The sequence below is a fragment of the Chelmon rostratus genome, chromosome 9 (genome assembly GCF_017976325.1).
Source record: "Chelmon rostratus isolate fCheRos1 chromosome 9, fCheRos1.pri, whole genome shotgun sequence".
Lineage (NCBI taxonomy): Eukaryota > Metazoa > Chordata > Actinopteri > Chaetodontiformes > Chaetodontidae > Chelmon > Chelmon rostratus.
In genome coordinates this window covers 26103356-26122708 of record NC_055666.1, presented here as the reverse complement: position 1 = coordinate 26122708, position 19353 = coordinate 26103356, and the positions used below count along the sequence as shown (strand labels likewise).

The window sequence follows — 19353 nt, the reverse complement described above, 5'->3', positions numbered from 1 at the left end:
GAACCGTCACTAACACTTCGAGGTGTTTGACGGCCAACGCTTCTGAACCAGATGTGATTCCCACCTCGCCGCTGCTTCACTCCTGCTCTATTTTATGCCTTAAAACCTCCCTTTCCCAGGTGAGGTAAAGATAACAGAGCCTAATTGGAACAAAACTCCAGTCTGACCCTTCGGCTCAGAGCAGAAACAGAAACCTGTCGTTCAGAGGCAAACCTCAGCTGTTGCAGAGCCCCCGTCACGGCAAAGAAAATAATCTTCTGGGATTGGAAAAACAGAGCTCGGGTAGGAGGGCAAATCACGGATAAACCGTTTAGAGGTGGGCACCTTCACTGCGACTAAACCGCCACGTCAAGACTTGATTGGCAATTTTATACATCTGCAAAGACATCTATAAATGATGTTTGATTTATTGATCCAGCAGCTGGCAGGAATTCTTCGTTTAAAGTTTATTTAGAAAGGTTACAGACAGGTGTTAAGTTGAACGGTCTCCATGCTGGTGTCCTCTGACAGTTTGTTTTTATGTCCTGGTCAGAACGAAAAAGAGTAGATTTCAAAACATTTGAGGCTTTTGATGGATGCAGATGTGATGAAGTTCAGGAGTCACTGCCTCGAAAATATGGAAGCTTTTCTTCGGCTACCTGACTTCACACAAACACCAAACAGAAAAAGAAATATTAACTCTTCAGCATGCATGTGGGAGAATGCTCATTTCTGCTTATTCCCACAAAATAAAAAAAAATGTCATTAACAATACCGCTTACTCTAATGCATTGATTGACAGTCCTTTGTCAGAATTTTCCAGCTGAGTGAACCACCTGCTTTCATAATTTATTTTTACTCCCAAGCTTTCAAGCGTAATTATTCTCTTTTCTTTTTTTTTTGGCCTCCACGTTCTCTCTCTTGTGGTTCCAGCCAGCAGGAGAGTCTGTCATGACCCAGCCCTCTGTTCCAACACATTTTTCCCTGTTTATGACGCCGAGAAGGAGCATTTGCTACCAGTTTGGATGGCACCCATCGCCTCTGGTGCCAGTCTGCATAAAGGCAGGCTTGTCTTTGCCTGCTGAGAGGGAACGCCAGTGTCCAGACAGCTATTGTTTGCAATTAGGGATTCCCACTGATGCCTTCAGCAGCAGCCAACATTTTTTTTTTCCTTTTTTTTAAAGAGACAATGTTAAGTTGGACGCCTTCCCTGCTGATAAGATGTTTACCCACACACGGGGTCTGATGGATCCAATGCGGACATGTTTGGGTGAGCAGGAACAGAGAAAACAGGCTTGAATGATGGAGTTCAGACAGGATAGGACACAGGGTGAGATCTGGTCATTTGGGCAGTGGCCTGTGGTCCATAAAGGGCGCTGGGGCAAAATACATATTTTAATGAAAATTTATTGTAGTGTTGCATGTGTACAAATTTCAGTTGTTTCTCTCAAATAAATCAGACATTATAACAGAAATGTGTAATGAGTGATGAAAAAGTGCTGCTTTTCGCCTCAGAAACAATTAGATCTGGCCCAGAAAATCCTCAACCCAAGAAATATTTCCAGGTTTGGTGATTTTCTGCCCTTTTGGTCAGCTTCAGGATGGATTATGCCGGCAAAATTAGTTTGGTTTGGTTTGACAAACCAAATTGAGTGCGGTAATTTTTCTTATTTTTTCAATATTCACATTATTTTCTGGTTAATTATGATGTTTTTCTGGAAACACTGGCACGTAGCCAGAAGGCTGTTTAACCAGAGGCACGTCCACCACCAGCCTCCAGCCAACGAGTAGCTGCAAAGAGTGATGTAGACGAACAATTTGCTGAAAAGTGAATTGATGTCATTAAAGTTGCTGAATAAACTCTTAGCTGTTCCAGCTTGCAGTATAGCCATGGATGCACAGATAACTGTGCTGGATGACTTTGATAGTGAAGGCTTTGGATCATGGGTGTTATGACAAATGGCCACAAAAACGGTCACAAAGCAGTTGTGAGTTGACATGAAGACAACAACTCTTAAATATTTCATTTCTTCAATCAACCACTGCTGCAGCTTCAGTGAATGAACTGAAACAGATGTGAGCAGGAGGGATACATCACTTGCTGCTGATCAGTTAGACCAAAACGTAGCATCACTTGAACTCTTTTCACCTTCCCATCACTGTGCAACCAGTCCCACCCTGTCGGCTCTTTCATATTCTCCCCTCTGCCAGGACGGGTCTCCCCTTCAGGACCTCTCTCAAATACAAAGTGTCCTGATGCTGTTGTGTCCTCAGATGAATGGGACCTTTCTGGGACTATAAAGAAAGGGGAAGCACTTAAATCCTGCACTAGCACTGGATGTAGCTCATCAGGGTCCTCTGTGCGCTCTGCTGCTCGAACAATTGAGCAATCTACTTTGTGCTATTACATTTTTCAGTTTGTCAGCTTGTAGTAGTGCTGTAATGTGCTCTTTTATGTTTGTTCTTATGTCCTATACGTTCATAGACGCTCATACTATTTCGCCCATATCCAATACATCTATACAAACATCTTGTGCAACATAATCTGCAATATTACAGATTTTTTTACTGTTATATATTTCTCTATTGTATAATACCACAAAACACTGTATTTGTTATCCATAGCCGACTTATGTGCAATTCAATATGGCAATAGTGCAATTCCATATAGTAATAGTATTTTTATGGCAATAATATTCTTATACTCTTGTATATAATGTACATATAGCTTAATATAGTTGATTTTTAAATTCTGTATCTCTTTTTATTGTCTTTTTGATCCTTCTATGTCCATCTTTTATTCTTTGTTGTCTGTAACAATTCAATTTCCCCTTGTGGGATTTATAAAGTCTTATCTTATCTTATTTTATGTCATCTTATCGTATACTGTCAGCTTAGGAGAAGGACTACAAGTCAGTCAGTTAAGTATTAGATGAGCAGCACACAGACAAAAAGATTTATAAAAAGAATGACGGTAAAAGACAAATAACATTAAAACTTCAGGTAGGAAGTGTTGTTTTTACGCTCCAGGTGGATGCGTTCACCAGAGCCTGTGGCAGATTTGCAGATTACATCAGCTACAGTTGAGTGTTGAGGCAAGCTGGAACAGTTGTTGTGGAACTTTTTTGAAAAGTTGTATTTTTCAGCTTCAAACTTTGACTTTTATCGAGCAGTAAAGTGCGCAGAGGGCTGATTTCTCACACAGCGGGCTCTCTGCCTGCAGCATCAACTCTTCCAGGACATCTGCGTGGACCACCGAGGCTCTGCCTGACTGGCAGTCATCAGGGCTGCTCTTTAGATCCAATCAGCAGCACTTCAGCAGCTCCTTCAGTCGAGCTACCTGATACGGAGCCACTCTAAAGGCTGAAGCCACGCTCCAAAATAGCTGTGAAAGCAGTGATGCAGAGGATAATCTGCAGCCGTGTGGGTGATTGAGGGGGCTTTTTTTTTTTTTTTACTTCTTGACACAGTTGAGGAGATAAATTTCAAAACATTTTCGCACTTATTTGGAAAAGATTTTGACTCATATTTAGCAGAGGCATCAAAATCAGTCAGACCCCTCAAAACTGTGCAGAAATGAAGCCAGGAGTGTGTTTGAGCCTTCTGCCTTTGAGGGGCAGCGGAGGAAACCAGCTGTCCAGTCACCGACGGGAGCTCTGAAGCTTCTTGTCTGGACGAGGCATTTCCCCAGTCACCCCTCATCTGTCTCTGAATGCATAATTGAGGCTGCTGCACGCTGATTGCCCACCAGAAGTTCAGCTTAGCTGCAGGTCAAAGTTCACAGGTATCAGGTGTCAACAAAATTACCTCTGACTTCCACGTGTTCACATAAAGAAGGATTTAAAAGCAAAGTCTTTCACACATATGGAAAATGAGTTTGCCCGATGGTGCAGTGCAAGAAGAAGGTAATAGAAAAGGGAAGAGTGACAGAACGCACAAGTGCCTCTAACATTTCGCCACAGTCGGAAGACGTCACTGTGTTTGTCTGCAGGTTTGCCTCAGTTTTGGGCTCCCGTTGTTTTTAAACACACATTAGATATGCAAGAGCTTGCAGAGGCGTATGCCTGCACTGACTAATGCAGTGCATTATTTAATAAATAAAGTGTATGTTTCCATATTGTTGGTTGGGAATGGTTACTGTAAAACCCTCTGAGACATACTGGTCTGTAAGCTGCTCAGCTTTTAAGATTCATGTAATCGTGGAAATCATGATCCTCTTCTTAGTGATGGTTTTTCTTCTGTTCTGGCCCCACAGTGGTGGAATGAAGTCCCCACTGAAGTCAGGACAGCAGTTCCCTGGATGAAACCCCCTCAGATTCAGACTCCACCTAGACCCCCCCACGCGAGCACTTATTGCAGCTCATGTCTAAATTAAATGAGCAGTCTGTAAGCGCTGGTACTGTGGCGCTTTTACACTGGACAGCTGGATGCTGAGCTTAATTGCTCGCTGTGATTTAGGAAGCAGATGCCGGCAGCCTTAGTATCTGAAGCTGACAGGCAGCTAATGATCAGTAAGTGTGTGTTTTTAAGGCTAAGAGAGAAAGCACTGCTCTCGCTGCTGCATGCGTTGTCAAATCCAAAATGAGGACAGGCTCTTGCTTTAAAGGGGATATTTGTAGGCTGTGTGTCATGGCCGCAGCAGTTAAAAGGTAGTTGCTACTACATAAACGTGAATATCAATGTGTCATTCAGGGGAAAGGTCAGACTATGTAGCTGACAAATTCAAGATGAAAGAAGATTAGTGCGGTGCTCCTGAGGCTTTTGTAACTTTCTTTTTGGTACTGATGCGTCTGTTAAGAACCTGTCAGCGTTCCCATTTGATCTGATTAGCATGTTGGCACCACTGATCAAAGAACAAGCCTCATTTGCACACTATCAGTTCGCCTTTGAACCTCAGATGGTGAGAGTAAAATAATTTGGCAGACAGGGACGGCGCACAGCTCCAGACTGCGGCAGTGTATCATACGGTAAAGGCGTGTATTAGCATATTACAGAACATAAAAGACACTCAGAAATTGCCCCCATACTTGTGATTTTCTGTACACTTGCAGGACAAATACACGGGGAAGGAAAATTGAATTTATGCTTGTGTAATTGAGTTGTTCTCTCTCCGGCTTCTCCCTCCCTGTCAAGCCTTCTTGTACAAGAGACCACAAACCTCAGGAGGATTACTGTAATGCATTACCAATGTCAAACAAGTCTGAGATTAAACAAGTCATTTTCAGAGGGCTCTTAAACTCATTCCAAGAGCTTTGATTCATAACTTACGCCGGCTCCTTTGCTGTACCTTGAGATGTTTTGTTGAAGCAATGCCAAGGTTATACATAGTATGTGGCAGCGAAAATGCAACATCTGCAGTTTTATGCCATAAAATGTGTCATGATCCCCAGGGTGGGGAGTGAATGAGCACCCTCCACCTGGCTTTATTAGCTTTATTCAGCCTGAATCGCACAAAAAATGGCCTTTTTGCATTTTTTTTCCACACTGGACAAAGAGGTTTCCTATCGAAGGGTCCTTGAAAAAACTTCCTCTTATTGTAAATCTCTCTGAATGAACATTTTGTCAAAATGCCAGTTGAGGAAACTTTGAATTGAATGTTCAGTGTCAAAGATCTGGAGTTTTATGGCATTTGGCACTTGCAACAGTGACATAATGACTCAATTTAAGGACTTTATAATTTAGAGGATGAAGACATTAGCAAAATTTGCTGTCATCAAAATTGAGTTTATGAGTTTAATTACTGAAACGTCAGTTTTATTTCACCTTCAAGGCTCTGATCACGTGACGATACTAACGTCCTCTCTAGGGTATCGTATACTCAGAGCCTGCAGATGGATGGAGGTGGGTCTTATGAACAGCCACAGCAGTAGCTGTGTCCCAGCAGACATGGCAGCAAGACAGTGGGCAGAGCATTGATGCATCATACCCAGAACGGAGCGAAAAATGTAATATATCGAGTTAAAAGCATTAGGGGGTGTACAGAGCTGGGATGGTGTGTTAAAAGTCAGCTGGTACAGGGTGTAAGAAAGGGGGTTCAATGCTTGTGATCAATGCATCCGAACAGGTTGTTATGAGTCAACAAATTAACAACTCTTAAATGGACATATTTCTGCTATTGTTGTCAAGCTCCTAGCAATGGCTACTGCAAACCAATAACTAACGATGGAGCGCAGGGGGCCTGAAAAATGAAGCCATGCCAAAAACTGCATTTCCTCAAATGGCCACTTGAGGCTAGCTCAAAAAGTCAGTGCCCATAGACCCCCATATTAACTGCCCCCCGTCCCTACAGCAGAACATGTTTTCAGTCTGGTGCAAAAACCTTTGGTAATTTCCCCGTTCATGACAACTGAAATTAATTTTTCTCACTTGTTTGAACTATATTAAGGCTGAAAGTTCTGCATAATTATGGGCCACTTTGAGTGACAGCTAGCCGCTTGGTTTCAGCGACCAGGCCTGCAACGCCTCCACCCACTCTCCACCTCTTTGCCCATTTTTTAATTAGCAGTAAGTTTGGCAGAGTCAGGGGGTGCCGACAATCGGAGCCTGCGGGTGACGTCCATGTTTGATGCAGTTTGTGGTAGTGACTGACGTACTGTCAGTCAGGTGGTGTGTTCGGAGTTCCTGAAGTTGGCGTCTTTTCGGCCGTGGTGGTTGTTGCAGCTCACGCTAACATAGCCAGTCGCTTCTCTGTTTATTACTAATCAACCACAAATGTGATATGCAGAAGTTCCTGTGATAAATGTTAAACCTTTCGAGCGCTCGTAATCAGAACCTTTTAAGCAATCAGCGAGAGCAGAAAAACAGACATTTGCTTAAATGAGCATGCTCCTCTCATTACACAAGGTATTACATCACAGCTGCTGCGTCTGTCTCTGCAGCCTCTCTGATGTTCGGGCTGCTGATTTTAAAAGGAGTTTTGCTGCTCGGCTGATTGCTGTGAGCACGCAGGCTACCTCAGAGATGGAGGACATATAAATAACTCAATGGCACCTGAATGTTTTCATGTTAGCAACATTCAGAAAACCACAGATATCAAACCTTTGATCGTGATGAATATGGAATCTATATCAAAGAAAAGACTTTCTACCATGTCAAACACAGCAGATTCACTGGGTATAGGTTAATAGTGTCATGTTATATCAGATTTCCACTTGAGTTAAACTGATGAGCAGCAGGAACTTTCTTCCTTTTAAATCTGGAGCGCTCAGCCTCATTAAAAGTTTTTCTGCGCCGATTCCTCAACTTCATCTGGAGTCAAACAGTTAGCGAGAAGGGATTCGTTTTGCCTGATGCAGCTCCACTTCATGATGTTGGCTGATGAAAGAAGGATTTTTACATGCAAATTCTCTTCTGCAAACTCTTCATCACTCTTATCTGTAGCAGATACAGACCTTGTTTTTGCTGATCTGACCTGATCTGATCCGTTGTTGTTGTTGTGTCTTCTTGCCGGTTCCATAGCGACAGCATGCCAAAGCGGATGGCCCTGATCTGCTTCCTGTCTCTGGTCATGCTGATGAGCATCCTGGGAAACCTGCTGGTCATGGTGGCCGTCTGCAAGGACAGACAACTCAGGTGGGACAGAGCTTTCTTTCCTTTTTCCTGCATATATTGCTTTATTTCCTATAGTACACACACACACAACTAAATACTTTATGTTGTTTAATACAGAGGCAACAAGGTTTAGGTTTGGTATCCAAGCAAAGAACTGAATTCAGTGTGTGTGTGTGTGTGTGTTTTTAAGTGAGACGAAGATAGAACGGATGTTAGCAAGAGAGAGAGCGCCTAAGAGAAGTAGAGCGAGAAAGCCACAGTTACAGTTAAGTAACACATTAACTGCTTCTATAACTGGAGTTTTTAAAGCGGATGCCCTCAACAACACACACACGCCGCTGAATGTACTGCAAAAAGTAGAAAACAAAATAAATGTCACACAACACATAAATACACTGTTCAAAAGAAGGGTGCTTTTCTGTGTGCCGCTAAGCTAACACGCCACACAAACCGGCGGGTCATCCTGAGGACGGCTGGTCATGTGGGAGCAGCTGTCACCGCAATAATTCATTCTTCTTCCTCTCCTCTCCTCTCGTCTTGTCCTATCATCCTTTTCTTTTTTCTGTCTCTTCTTCCCTTGTGTCATCTCCCTCTCTCTCTCTCTCTCTCTCTATGTCGTTGTCCCTTTCTATCAAATGACACCTGAGAGCTCAGGGTGACCTTTGTCCCCAGGATGTTGGCATGATGTGTGTGTGTGTGTGTGTTTGTGTTGGGTGGCGTGGCGTGGCGTGGCGTCAGTCCACGCACAAAAACAAGTTAACGTAGGCAGGTGTGTGTCAGTTGTGAGTGCGTGTGTGCAAGGTTTCATTTCTGTGTATAACTGTGTACATGCAGTGTGTGTGTGCCTGTGTGTGTGTGTATGTGAGTATTTAAGAACGCTGATGAGTGACAAAGTCGCCGCTGTGATGCCTCAGCTCCCTGAGGAGAGAACCATGACACAACGTGTTTGTTTTCTCCCTGCCTCATTGTCTTCCTGTCTACAGAGGACACACACACACACACACACACACAAACACACACACACACACACAGAGGCAGACAGACATCCACTGTGTTTATTCCCAGTACACAGAAACCTGCCTGCAAATATAAAAAAAGGACACACAAATAGTACATGCACACAAAGTGTGAGACACAAAAATGCACCTCCTCAGTGGGAGTGTCCCATGATAGTGTCTGTGACAGAGAATAAAGCATCCACTCCGCTCCACCACCACCACCACCACCACCACCCCTCTAGAAATAAATAAAAAACTGTTCATGTGCATGTGATTTTTTTCCATTTTCGAACTAGCCTCAAGCTAGCCGCGGCTAACTGTTTTAGGAGAATAAACACAGACCACACAGAGAGTTCAGCAGACAAAGTCATGCAAACGTCTTTACTACACTGCTGATATAGCAAAGGACATGCTAAAAACATGCTAAATGTTAAATATGTTCATCTTTGGAGCCATGACAGGGGAAGTTTGTGAAATTTCCCTGTCATGGCAAGTTCAAGTAGTCTTATAATCAGGTGGACAAAATGGACAGCAAGTAAAGTCTGTGCAGCCTGCAAGACAGGAAACCTGCCAGACAAAGTTTCACACACACACATGGACGCACGCACACGCGCACGCACGCACACACACACACACACACACACACACACACACACAGTCCTCAGGGAGTTGACATCAGCAGAGGATGATTCACAGGGTGCTAAACCACTTATCAATAGCCACCACACCAACACAACCACTGTTACCAACCACCTCGTGTTTCTCTCACTGTGTCGTGTCAAGTGTGTGAACAAGATACACACACACACACACACACACACACACACACATGCTGCCACACTGTCTGCATGCTGTTTATTCTGGATATTGGGCAGATGTATAAGCAAAACCCAGATTCCAGAGTTGGACTCTCTGATATATGTACTTTTTATTGGTATAAATAACAATATATATTAATTTCTGGTATTTATGTAGCCTTGGTTTTTTTCTTTTGATTGATGACTTTTTTAGTAGTACGATTAAAAAAACACTGTGATAAACAATGCAGGCTTTTACCTCTTTGGTTCTGACTATGTGACGATACAAAGGAATTGATAAAGTTTTGCATTTGCATTTCTATTAGATGCTGTTTTAATCTGAGTTTTACAGTGTTGTTGCAGAGGCATTCACAGCCTCAGGCAACATTTTACATTTTATCTTAATGCCGTTTATTGGCAGTGGAGTTGTTTTGTTGCTATATCCACAGGGTCATTTGATTTATGCTTTTTTAGCCTTGAAATGTTCCCAGCTGGAGAAGATCCAACCAGCCCAACAAACCATCAAACGTGGGAATAGCTCGACTGCACAACGCTGTCAAATTACCACAACTAAAATCCCACCACTCGTGGTCCGTGACAAAACTTCAGCATCATTAGACACCTCGGTACGCAGCTGTCCGAGCTACAATCACAGTAATTAACTTCATAAAGAAAGACAGAGTGTCCTCTTTCCAGCTACGCTACTTACCCAATTTGTAATGAGGGATTTTAAATTTACTTTCTTGTGTGAACGAATGTGTGTCTGCGTCATTTAAAAGAACATTTGCTCCATCTCGTCTCCTCTTTGCTGTTTTTTCTCGTTAAATGGCCTCATATCTCCTCCTCTACTCACCGTGTGTGCGCAACACAATCCTCTTTTTAATAAAGTTTATTTATTCTTAGCACTTTAAGCTGAACACAATATCTCATCCAAACTAAACACCTCCATCCTAACGAGACGCCTCCCCCCTCTGGGCGTGTTAATGGTTTTTAAACAGTTCTGAATCACAGCCAACACCGCTGCGTGTCTCGTGTGTGTTTGAGCGAACCGTACAGTATAAAATATGTGTGTGTGTATATAAACCTGTGGTAATTCATCTGCAGCGTGTGTGTATGTGTGTGTGTATACAGTATTTATGTTTGCCTCTGCTGCTTTTGTACATCACATGCACTTGTGTGTTTCAGATGCGTGTATGTCAACATGTGTGTGTACGTGCATGTCCGACATGATTTACATGTGCCCCACATGCAGCGGGCGGAGCAGACAGCCGGCTGTTTCCAGCACTAACAGCCTGTTTTAAGGGGGCTGTTTGGGTTAGTGACAGGCAGATGGAAAACCCTCGCAGCCATCCACTCTGAGCGAAGCTATTTATAGACCGCAGACCATCCACGCTGCAGAGAGTGGAGAGCACGCTGACCGACTCGTATGCTGATTGGCTGGTGTGGTTTCTAACCTGTAAAGGAAAAAGGAGAACTGACCAAATCTCATCATTCTCCATTTGGGAGCCTACTTGTCAGGAATCCTTTCTCACCTGATAGCTTGTCTGACTGATGAGTCGACTGGTCAGCTGACCAGCTGGGACTGAGCTGTCCGTCAAGCTGTGCAGTGACACACTTTCAACCTGCATTTGACCTGTCATACCTGCTGCTGACGGTCATATAAACAGAGCTGGAACCAGTGCTTTTATCGATTATTTTGATATAAATTATTTACTCTGTCCAGTAAAAGGCCTTTTCAAGACCCGAAGTTAACTGATAGCTGTTCTTGAACCATTTGGAGTGCATGCATGGTTTTGTCTCTTCTGAAAGGGAACACTGTCAGTACTTGGGTAACAGAAGTTTGATGACACTGAAGTAGAAGGTTTTTTTCCACCTGAATATTTTCTTACCAAATAAATGCCTGCAGATTTATCAGCTGGAAAACACAATGGGACCACAGCATGAAGCCTTACCCCAGTGCAAACTCAATAAAAACAAAACCACAGAATCTGAATATTTGAATACATGAATGTTTCCTCTAATGGTACATTTAGACGTTCTCCAAAAAAGGCAATTTACTATATATTTATCTTCATAAAATCTATATTTATATTCATGAAATCTTAGTGTTGGCCATCCATATTCACATTCAATGTATCTATACCTATATTTTGCCTATATATCTTTAAATTGAGGACATATATCACTTCAAATTGGGTGTTATATTGCTGTTATCAATGTTACATGAGTATAAATGTAGAGGTAGCATTTGTGTCCATAGATGGCAAGAAAAATAAACAGGAAATGTTCCTATGGCCCGCGGGCTGGTCGTCAGAACTGTATCAAACAGCTGTCGTGTCTCCATCAGTGTTGTTTTTATGTACATACATTTTCATCGCATTAAAGACGGAAACAGCAAAGTTTGAAAGGTGGCTTTTGCCAGCGTGAAGGATTTAATGGTATCCAGCAGCGAGGCTGCAGATCGCAACCAAGTGAACACCCGTCGCTTAGCTCTTCCCTATGGGGGCTGAAGACACGTGAAAGGTGCTCTCTAGAGTCAATGTTTGGTTTGTCACCAGAAAGTGATTTTTACATTTTTTAAATCTGAAAGTGGCCAACACATCCTGAAACCTTAAGTGACTCAATAGATCAAATGTCAATCACTCCCAAAACGACATCTATGACCGTTGAAGAGTACCAGCGACAGTTGAACTGGACCTTCATCGTCACGTGGCTAACGTTATCAAACAGTCCCACTTTGTTTTGGGGAAGGTATCAAACCTACTTTAGGGCAAGGTCATGGTTTGAGTTAGAATAAGCACGATGTTGTTATGTACCTGATGTAAGTTAAAATAAGTCAGCGATCATCCACCTCCTCCATGTACAGACTGTCTTGCTCTTTTCACTAAGTCACCTGACTTCCTCTTTTGCTCCCATCATATCTACGGCCACTAGAGGCCGCTGCCTAACAATATGGGTTGCAATGGCGTACTACTTGGCTTTTTTCTGTTGAGGACGGGCCGGTCAGTCAGTCAGTCGATCTGTCTGTTTGATTAATAGCTTGCATCATTTCGTGTTATATGAAACTAATACTTTTTGTTTGTATATGAGCAGTGTTGATGGACCAGTCAGTGGGCTGGTGTCTTATTGAGGATAAACTGGACTGGTGCTGAGTAGAAAGACACTTAACCAAAGAAAAGGCTACAGATACGATGGGTCACAATCCTGTAATAACTCTTTTAACAGATTGTTATTAACAGTGTTGGTCTGCAGCATCAGATTGGCACAGAATGTGTTTGTGAACTGAATGTGAGAGTTTGTAAAAGAAAGCACTGCTGCGTGTTCGTCTCCACAGCCTGATTCACCGCCTTCGCTGAGTTGGACTGATAATACATGATGCTAATTCACACAGCGGCTACGACTCGGGACGGATAATAAATGAATAAGCATATGAACTATAGAACAATACAACTCTAACCACCGTCCCACCCTGAGGGGACAATGAACCAGACCCCTGTTGCAAAGACCAATGGAGCAGTCATTTGTCTTTGGCTCCATTTTATTGTAATGTTTTTCTTTCTTTACATCAGCTGTACTCTGTAGAAACAGTGCGACCTTGGCCTGTGACAGCTGCATTGCTTATAAAGAAAGTCACCTTTAGTCACAGATAAAGGGATAAAGACTGCAGGCTGTAGCGACAGAAATCAAGGTGGATTCAGTCCTTCTGTCTCTTTTGTATCCTGACGTTTTACTTATTTGCAGAATGAATCTGCTTTAATCCCTTTGTCTCTCTCTGTGGTTTCACCTCATTTCAGAGTGTGTTTGAGAGGAGTTGAGCTTTTTGTGACTTTTCTTTCACTTTTATTTAACTCAGCAGCTCCTCCTGTTCTCCTCCTCCCTCTCCAGTGAGTGGAAGATGAATGCTTCCTCTTCCCTCTGCACTGTCGTTGTTCTGCTCTCCTGAAATCCATTGTTCTGTGAGTAATGGAACCAGTATTTGGTTTCGAATATGTTTTTCTCTTTGCTGGTGTTGGACCTGGAACTTTTCTTTGCCAGCCTCTGTTTGCCTTTGAATGCAAAGTGAACTTAAACATTACTTTACAGTCAGTAAGCTGCGTGAAATGGCAAACATGTGCTTCTGTTGTTGTGTTTTTTAGCAGATGATCTCTTGCAGTTAATGACAGACATGACAGGGATCCCTGACAGACAGGGATGTATGTGTGGAAAAAGCAAACCTGAAGCTTTACTGTCATATAACTGTTTGTTTGGGTGGCTTTACAACTCTTTCCACCTTTTTACATCATCTGCCTGGCATGGCTGAAATCCAGCTCCCCGGTCCTCTGGCCCTGTGCAGGTCATCCCACTCTGCAGCAGACGATAACAAGACCTGCACTTGAGAACTGTTCAGTTTCGCCTTCAGGGAAGAGACCGCAGTTCTCCCTACCTGTTGTTGTCTTGACCCGAGCTCAGGCACAGGAAAGCATCCGTCAAGCCTCTTTTCAGCAGCCTCCACCTGTGGTAACATTGCAGCACAACAACCAACACAAGAAGTCAAACTGGCAAACTAAGAAGAAATAAAATGCGTCCTATGAACTAGATGCACTTCCCTGTTTTCACTGTGAGACCGCCTCACTGTGCTGTGTACAAACACGACTCCAAATCCCAAAAAAAGTTGGGACTCTTTATAGAACACTAATAAAAACAGAATGAAGTCATTTCCAAACAAACTGTGTTTACAAACAACCTTTATAAAATTATGTGCTCAGAAAGAGGTGAACCTCGCTCCATCCTCGCTGTGAGCGACTGAGCCTTTCCAGGATGATTCATGCCCAGTCATGATACTATCACCTGTTACCAATCAACCTGTTTACCTGTGGAATGATCCAAAGAGGTGTTTTTGGAGCGTTCCACATTTTTCCCAGTCTTTTGTTGCTCCCGTCCCAACTTGTTTGAAACGTGTTGCTGCATCAGATTCAGAATCAGCAGATATTTACAAAAATCAATGAAGCTGATGAGGTCAGACATTAAATATATCGTCTTTGTGCTGTTTTCAGTTGAGTTTCTGTGGAAAAGGATCAGCAGATGATCACATTCTGGTTTATTTATGTTTCACACAGTGTCCAACTTTTTTGGAATCTGGGTTGTATAAATAGTTGTGCCTTTTGTTTGTGACACAGCACACAAAGCTAGCTAACAACTACACACACTACTACACACACGATGAAGAGGCTTCAAAGAATGTGGTGTACGTGCTTCTAAAACATGGGCTTTCATGTGCTGCTGCTGCAGCCTCCACTCTCTTTATGAGATTTTCTAACCTGGCGGCAGAGATTTGCTCCCATTCAGCCACAAGAGCATTAACGAGGTCCAGCGCTGATTTTTGGTGATGAGGTCTGGCTCGTTCCAGTTTGTCCCAAAGGTATTGGGTGGGGTTGAGGTCAGGGTTCTGTGCAGACCAGGCGAGTTCTTCCACACCAAAGTGGGAAAACTCTTTCTTTATGGAGCTGGCTTTGTGCATGTTAAAACACGGAAGGGACAAACACAAACTGCTAATATTAATATTATCATTAAAAATATCATGATATGCTGCAGCCTTAACTGGAACTAAAGGACGTCTCCCAAACCATACAACCACGTTCAACCACGTTTCACTGTCTCACATAACCAACAAGTGTGACTTCTGTCATGACAGAAATCCTTTTTTGTCAGACAATGGTGAATCCTATCAACTGTATTAGAACAAAGCTAGTGTATCCTTTCAAGAGTTGCAACAAATGTGATTTAAGTAAATCATAAAAACTAACGTAATACCCAGTGTTTATTTTCATGCAGAGAGAGTTTTAATTGAAACTGTCCATTAAATTGATTCATTCAGCTTTTCCTTTACGTCACCATTGATAATAAAAACCACTGCTCTTTGTTTTCAGAATTACAGGAGCCTCTCATGAGCTGCTTTGTTATTTTTCGTATAATTGCTTTTCATGGATCTCCAGATGAACAGCCCCTCAAAAAAATAAACACTTCACTTTTTTGTTCGTGCAAAAACAATGTGGCTGTTATCGGCTGCTGCTGCCCCACAGCTCAAGTGTTGTTTCAAACTGTTTCTCTCGCTTTCATGTTCAGTTAAATGTTTCACTGACAAACAGCAACGCAAAAATAACAGTAGCAGTCCTTCAATTCCAATTTTAAACTAAGTCGTGTGTATATTGAAATCAGATTTTTCTTGAGTCAATTCTTGTTTTGAATAAAACATTCAGAAAGGCAGCAGTACAACTGCTCAAACTCACATTCCATCTAATGATCTTCAGATCCACCTTTAATATTGATCATTCCTTACTAATGACCACACTATTGCTCAAGTTACAATTATAGACACTTGTTGATGTAAACTCCTGCGTTTTTCGTCATGTCTCTAAAATGATTTAATCTTTCCTCCGTCAGGAAAATCAAGACCAACTACTTCATCGTGTCTCTGGCGTTCGCCGACTTGCTGGTGTCGGTGTTGGTGATGCCGTTTGGTGCCATTGAGCTGGTCCACCAGCACTGGATCTACGGCGAGACCTTCTGCCTGGTCCGGACCTCGCTGGACGTCCTGCTGACCACCGCGTCCATACTGCACCTCTGCTGCATCGCCCTGGACAGGTGAGGCTTTCTGCTCTGCTGCTGTTTCTGCATTTGTGTGTGTGGGTTTGATTTGGCATGAAATGACACCAAGCCTGCACAGATTTATTTAGCATTTTTAATACTTGTCATGCTGGGTTCTGATGTGTAATGCTCAGGCATGTGTCTGCACTGTGTGTAAAATGGTTGATCTTGACAAATACTTGTCAGAAATATTTAAGGAATCTGGTAATGAACACTAAAAACCCCGCAGTGACCAGCATGGTCTGAACAGCACCTGACGTTCCAGTACCTGCAGCTGCACAGCCGCTCTGCCACGTCCATGCATCACGTTTCTCATACAGATAAATGCATGATTATACTTCAAAAACTATATATATATAAAAAACACTGAAAATGCCACAAATTCACTTTGATCACTTTTAATTTGTTGTTAAATTTAAAAAATAATAATCTGTGACATAGAAGTCGTTGCCTGCTCACTGTAGATTTCGCAGGAATTTCCACTGTTCTGTTCGTAATGTAGCACAATCGAATCACTACGCTGACGTTAAACACTGTTCACAGCTGTGAGGCCTTGACACACGAGGGAACTCTTCGTGTGTGACACAGTGGTGTCTTGTAATGGGTTAGAGCGGTGATTTAGTGATTGAATCACATGTAGTTGTGAGGATGAGTTATTCCGGGTTAGAGGTCTGGATCTGCAGTCCATCAGTGCTCACAGTGCCCGTCCTCCCAGTTACAAACACCGTAGCTGATTTCTTACCACCCTCTGGTGTCGTCTCTTAATAGTTTTGGGAAGGTAAAAAACACTGAAAAGTTGCCCATAAACTCTAAAACTTTTTGCCCTCAAATCATTGTTTAACATTTTGTCAGTAAATTCCTGATAAAGCTTTATTAGTAGAACATCTTTCTTCCCACCACATAGAGTAACGGGACTGAAACATATTTAAGAGTCGGGACAGAGAGCAGTTTGATGTCGTCTCATTGAAGAAACGCCTTTCATTTTGTCTGCTTTGATATGAAGTGGAGGGAGAGGATTTCCAGACTGATGCCACAGATTGTGTGAGGATGTGGACTTGGAGAAGGTCTTTTTATTGCCTCTGCGACCAGACTGAAGGAATTCATTTCACCACAGAGCGGGAAAAAAAAAAAAAAAAAAAAAAAAAACCCACTTTATAGCACCTGACAAATTCCAGCACAGCAGCCGAAACGAAACAGACAAATCAAACTGAGAGAGAGAGCACTGTGACAGTTATTCATCCAGGCTGCTTCAAGCGCATGCACATGCTGCTTATACACAGTATGAGAGTAAATCAGGCTTATTGACAAGTTGCTGGTAGCCTGTTAGCCTGCTAGCTCTCTCAGCTCATAGCTCATGACTTTACACATTGGCTGCAGTCATTAGCTTGCCAGCTAACTTTGCATTGCACTCTGGGACAGCTCTGCTCATCACCTCAGCTTCAGCAGCTGATTTAAATTCCCTGGAAGCAGGAATCAGATATATTGTAGCTGTAAAGCTGTAAGGCTGTTTTGCTTACAGATGTAAATGTAAGTTTTTACTTGTCCCTCCATGAGGACATGTCGAGGCTGCTACCCAGTAAACAAACTGAAAGTTTCTGTTTTGTGTCGCTCACTTGATACGGTTGGTTACCGCCGTGTGTTGAGGGTGAGGGTGGCAGCCTGCGATGTGAGCGAATCAGACCAGACAGGGTAAGCCTCGTCACGCAGACAGCTGGATTAAACTTCACCTCCACCCGATGCCCAGACTGAAACAGGTGTGAGCAAAAGTCGCAGTCTTAACGCTGGCTGTTCACATCTCACCCTGTTTATGTGCAGTGATTTTTCAAACACGCTCCGATATTGTAAGCCCTAAAAACATGGAGGGCGTGAATAATGCTCATGAAACTTTATGTGTGACCATTGGCCATTAAGGATTTATACACTGAATGTATTCTTGGGAACTTTTCAAGTAAAACAAGCACCACTGGGGGATACTGGCACCATCCTAGCAGGGTACTGAAGACTGTGCTTGCGGTATTTACTGTTTATTATGTAGTAATGATGTGTCCTCAATAGGACTACAGGGAACAGACTGGAGGAATGCAAGGAAAACGTCTGTGACCTCTCACTGTAGCATGTATAGCTGTTATAGACCTATAGATCTTTTCCGCTCCATCTCATGTGCGTGTGTTTTTATCATAGATGCTCACAGAGCCACAAACACAAGATAATTTTCCAAATTAGCCGAACCGAAGATGCAAAGCTCAGCAGCAGTGCAGGAGGAAATGGCCTCTTCATTCAATTATCTGGCCGGAGGAGCTTTGTGCTCTTTTATACATACAGCTGCCTCCGCATTCAGCTGCCTCCGCATTCTTGAGACTTCCATTTCCAATTTATAGTGAGGCAATCACCCTTCATTACACCCAAGTTCCCCCTGTCCCCAGTGAATCATATCACATCTCCCATAGACTGTATCTCCCCCCTCCACTTACTTTAATTGCCTCCTTCTTTTGTTGATTTTGATGCTGCTCTCAAGAACAATTTTGTCGAAGCTATGCTTTTCCCTTTTTTCACTGCTTGCTCCTTGTAATGATGCTGACAAAGTGCATTTGTCTCCTCATATGTTGTTATTCTGTAAATAAAGCTCCTGCTATGATCTTAATGTGCCCACTGAGCAATAAACAGCAGAGTAATACTCCTCAATATCTTCAAAAGCCTTTTTCAGAAACACTTTATTTTCAATTAAAATGAAATTGCACGCAATTGATACGTGAATAGTTGAAATATAAATCTTTTGACCACAGTCACCACATGTGGCTTTTCTAGGTGCAAATGTCTAATTAAAACAGAGGTCTGGTAATGTGATAGATTAAGAGTACTCCTCAGCTGCCATAAAATGTACTTATTTAAGGAACAGGTTGGCTTAAGTAGACCTACAGCATCTGTAATATTAGCTCAGTGTTTTATTTCCGTGTGCTGAGAAGCTTGTGAAGAGTCGAGCTGTAATTACTTGTTGTCAGGCCGTTTGAGATGATGTTTGTGGTTGTATTAAAAGCGACAGACAGACTGACTGACTGACAGACAGAGAGTCTGAAAGTTCTTCTGTCAAACTGCAGGATGACACCAAGAATTAATGAGAGTGTCAGTCAGTTACAGCAAAATGTAAGAGAGAGTCTGGAGTCCCAGCACAGATTAACTGTGTCTGTCAGTGTGTGTGTTCTGTTGGGTATTTTAAATATTCGGCAAACACACAGAAACACTCACATTCTGCAGAATAGCAGAAACAAAGGCACTAAAGATTAAACAAGCGTTGGCAGATTTAACACTGGATTAACTCAGAACCAGAACTGCTTCTCTGTTTAGAAGTTCATCTGCCAGGGTGAGATAAATGCTATCACTGCGACACACAAACAAAGAATTATGGA

The 19353-nt window shown here is 42.6% G+C and overlaps 1 protein-coding gene across 1 annotated transcript in view; it reads left to right on the top strand.

Moving 5' to 3' along the window:
• htr4 (5-hydroxytryptamine receptor 4) overlaps positions 1-19353 on the top strand; it is a 163817-nt gene that overhangs the window by 71611 nt on the left and 72853 nt on the right. The window contains exons 3-4 of the mRNA XM_041944232.1: positions 7438-7551; positions 15746-15946. Coding sequence (XP_041800166.1) covers positions 7438-7551; positions 15746-15946 — 315 coding nt within the window. The remainder of the gene's footprint in view (positions 1-7437; positions 7552-15745; positions 15947-19353) is intronic.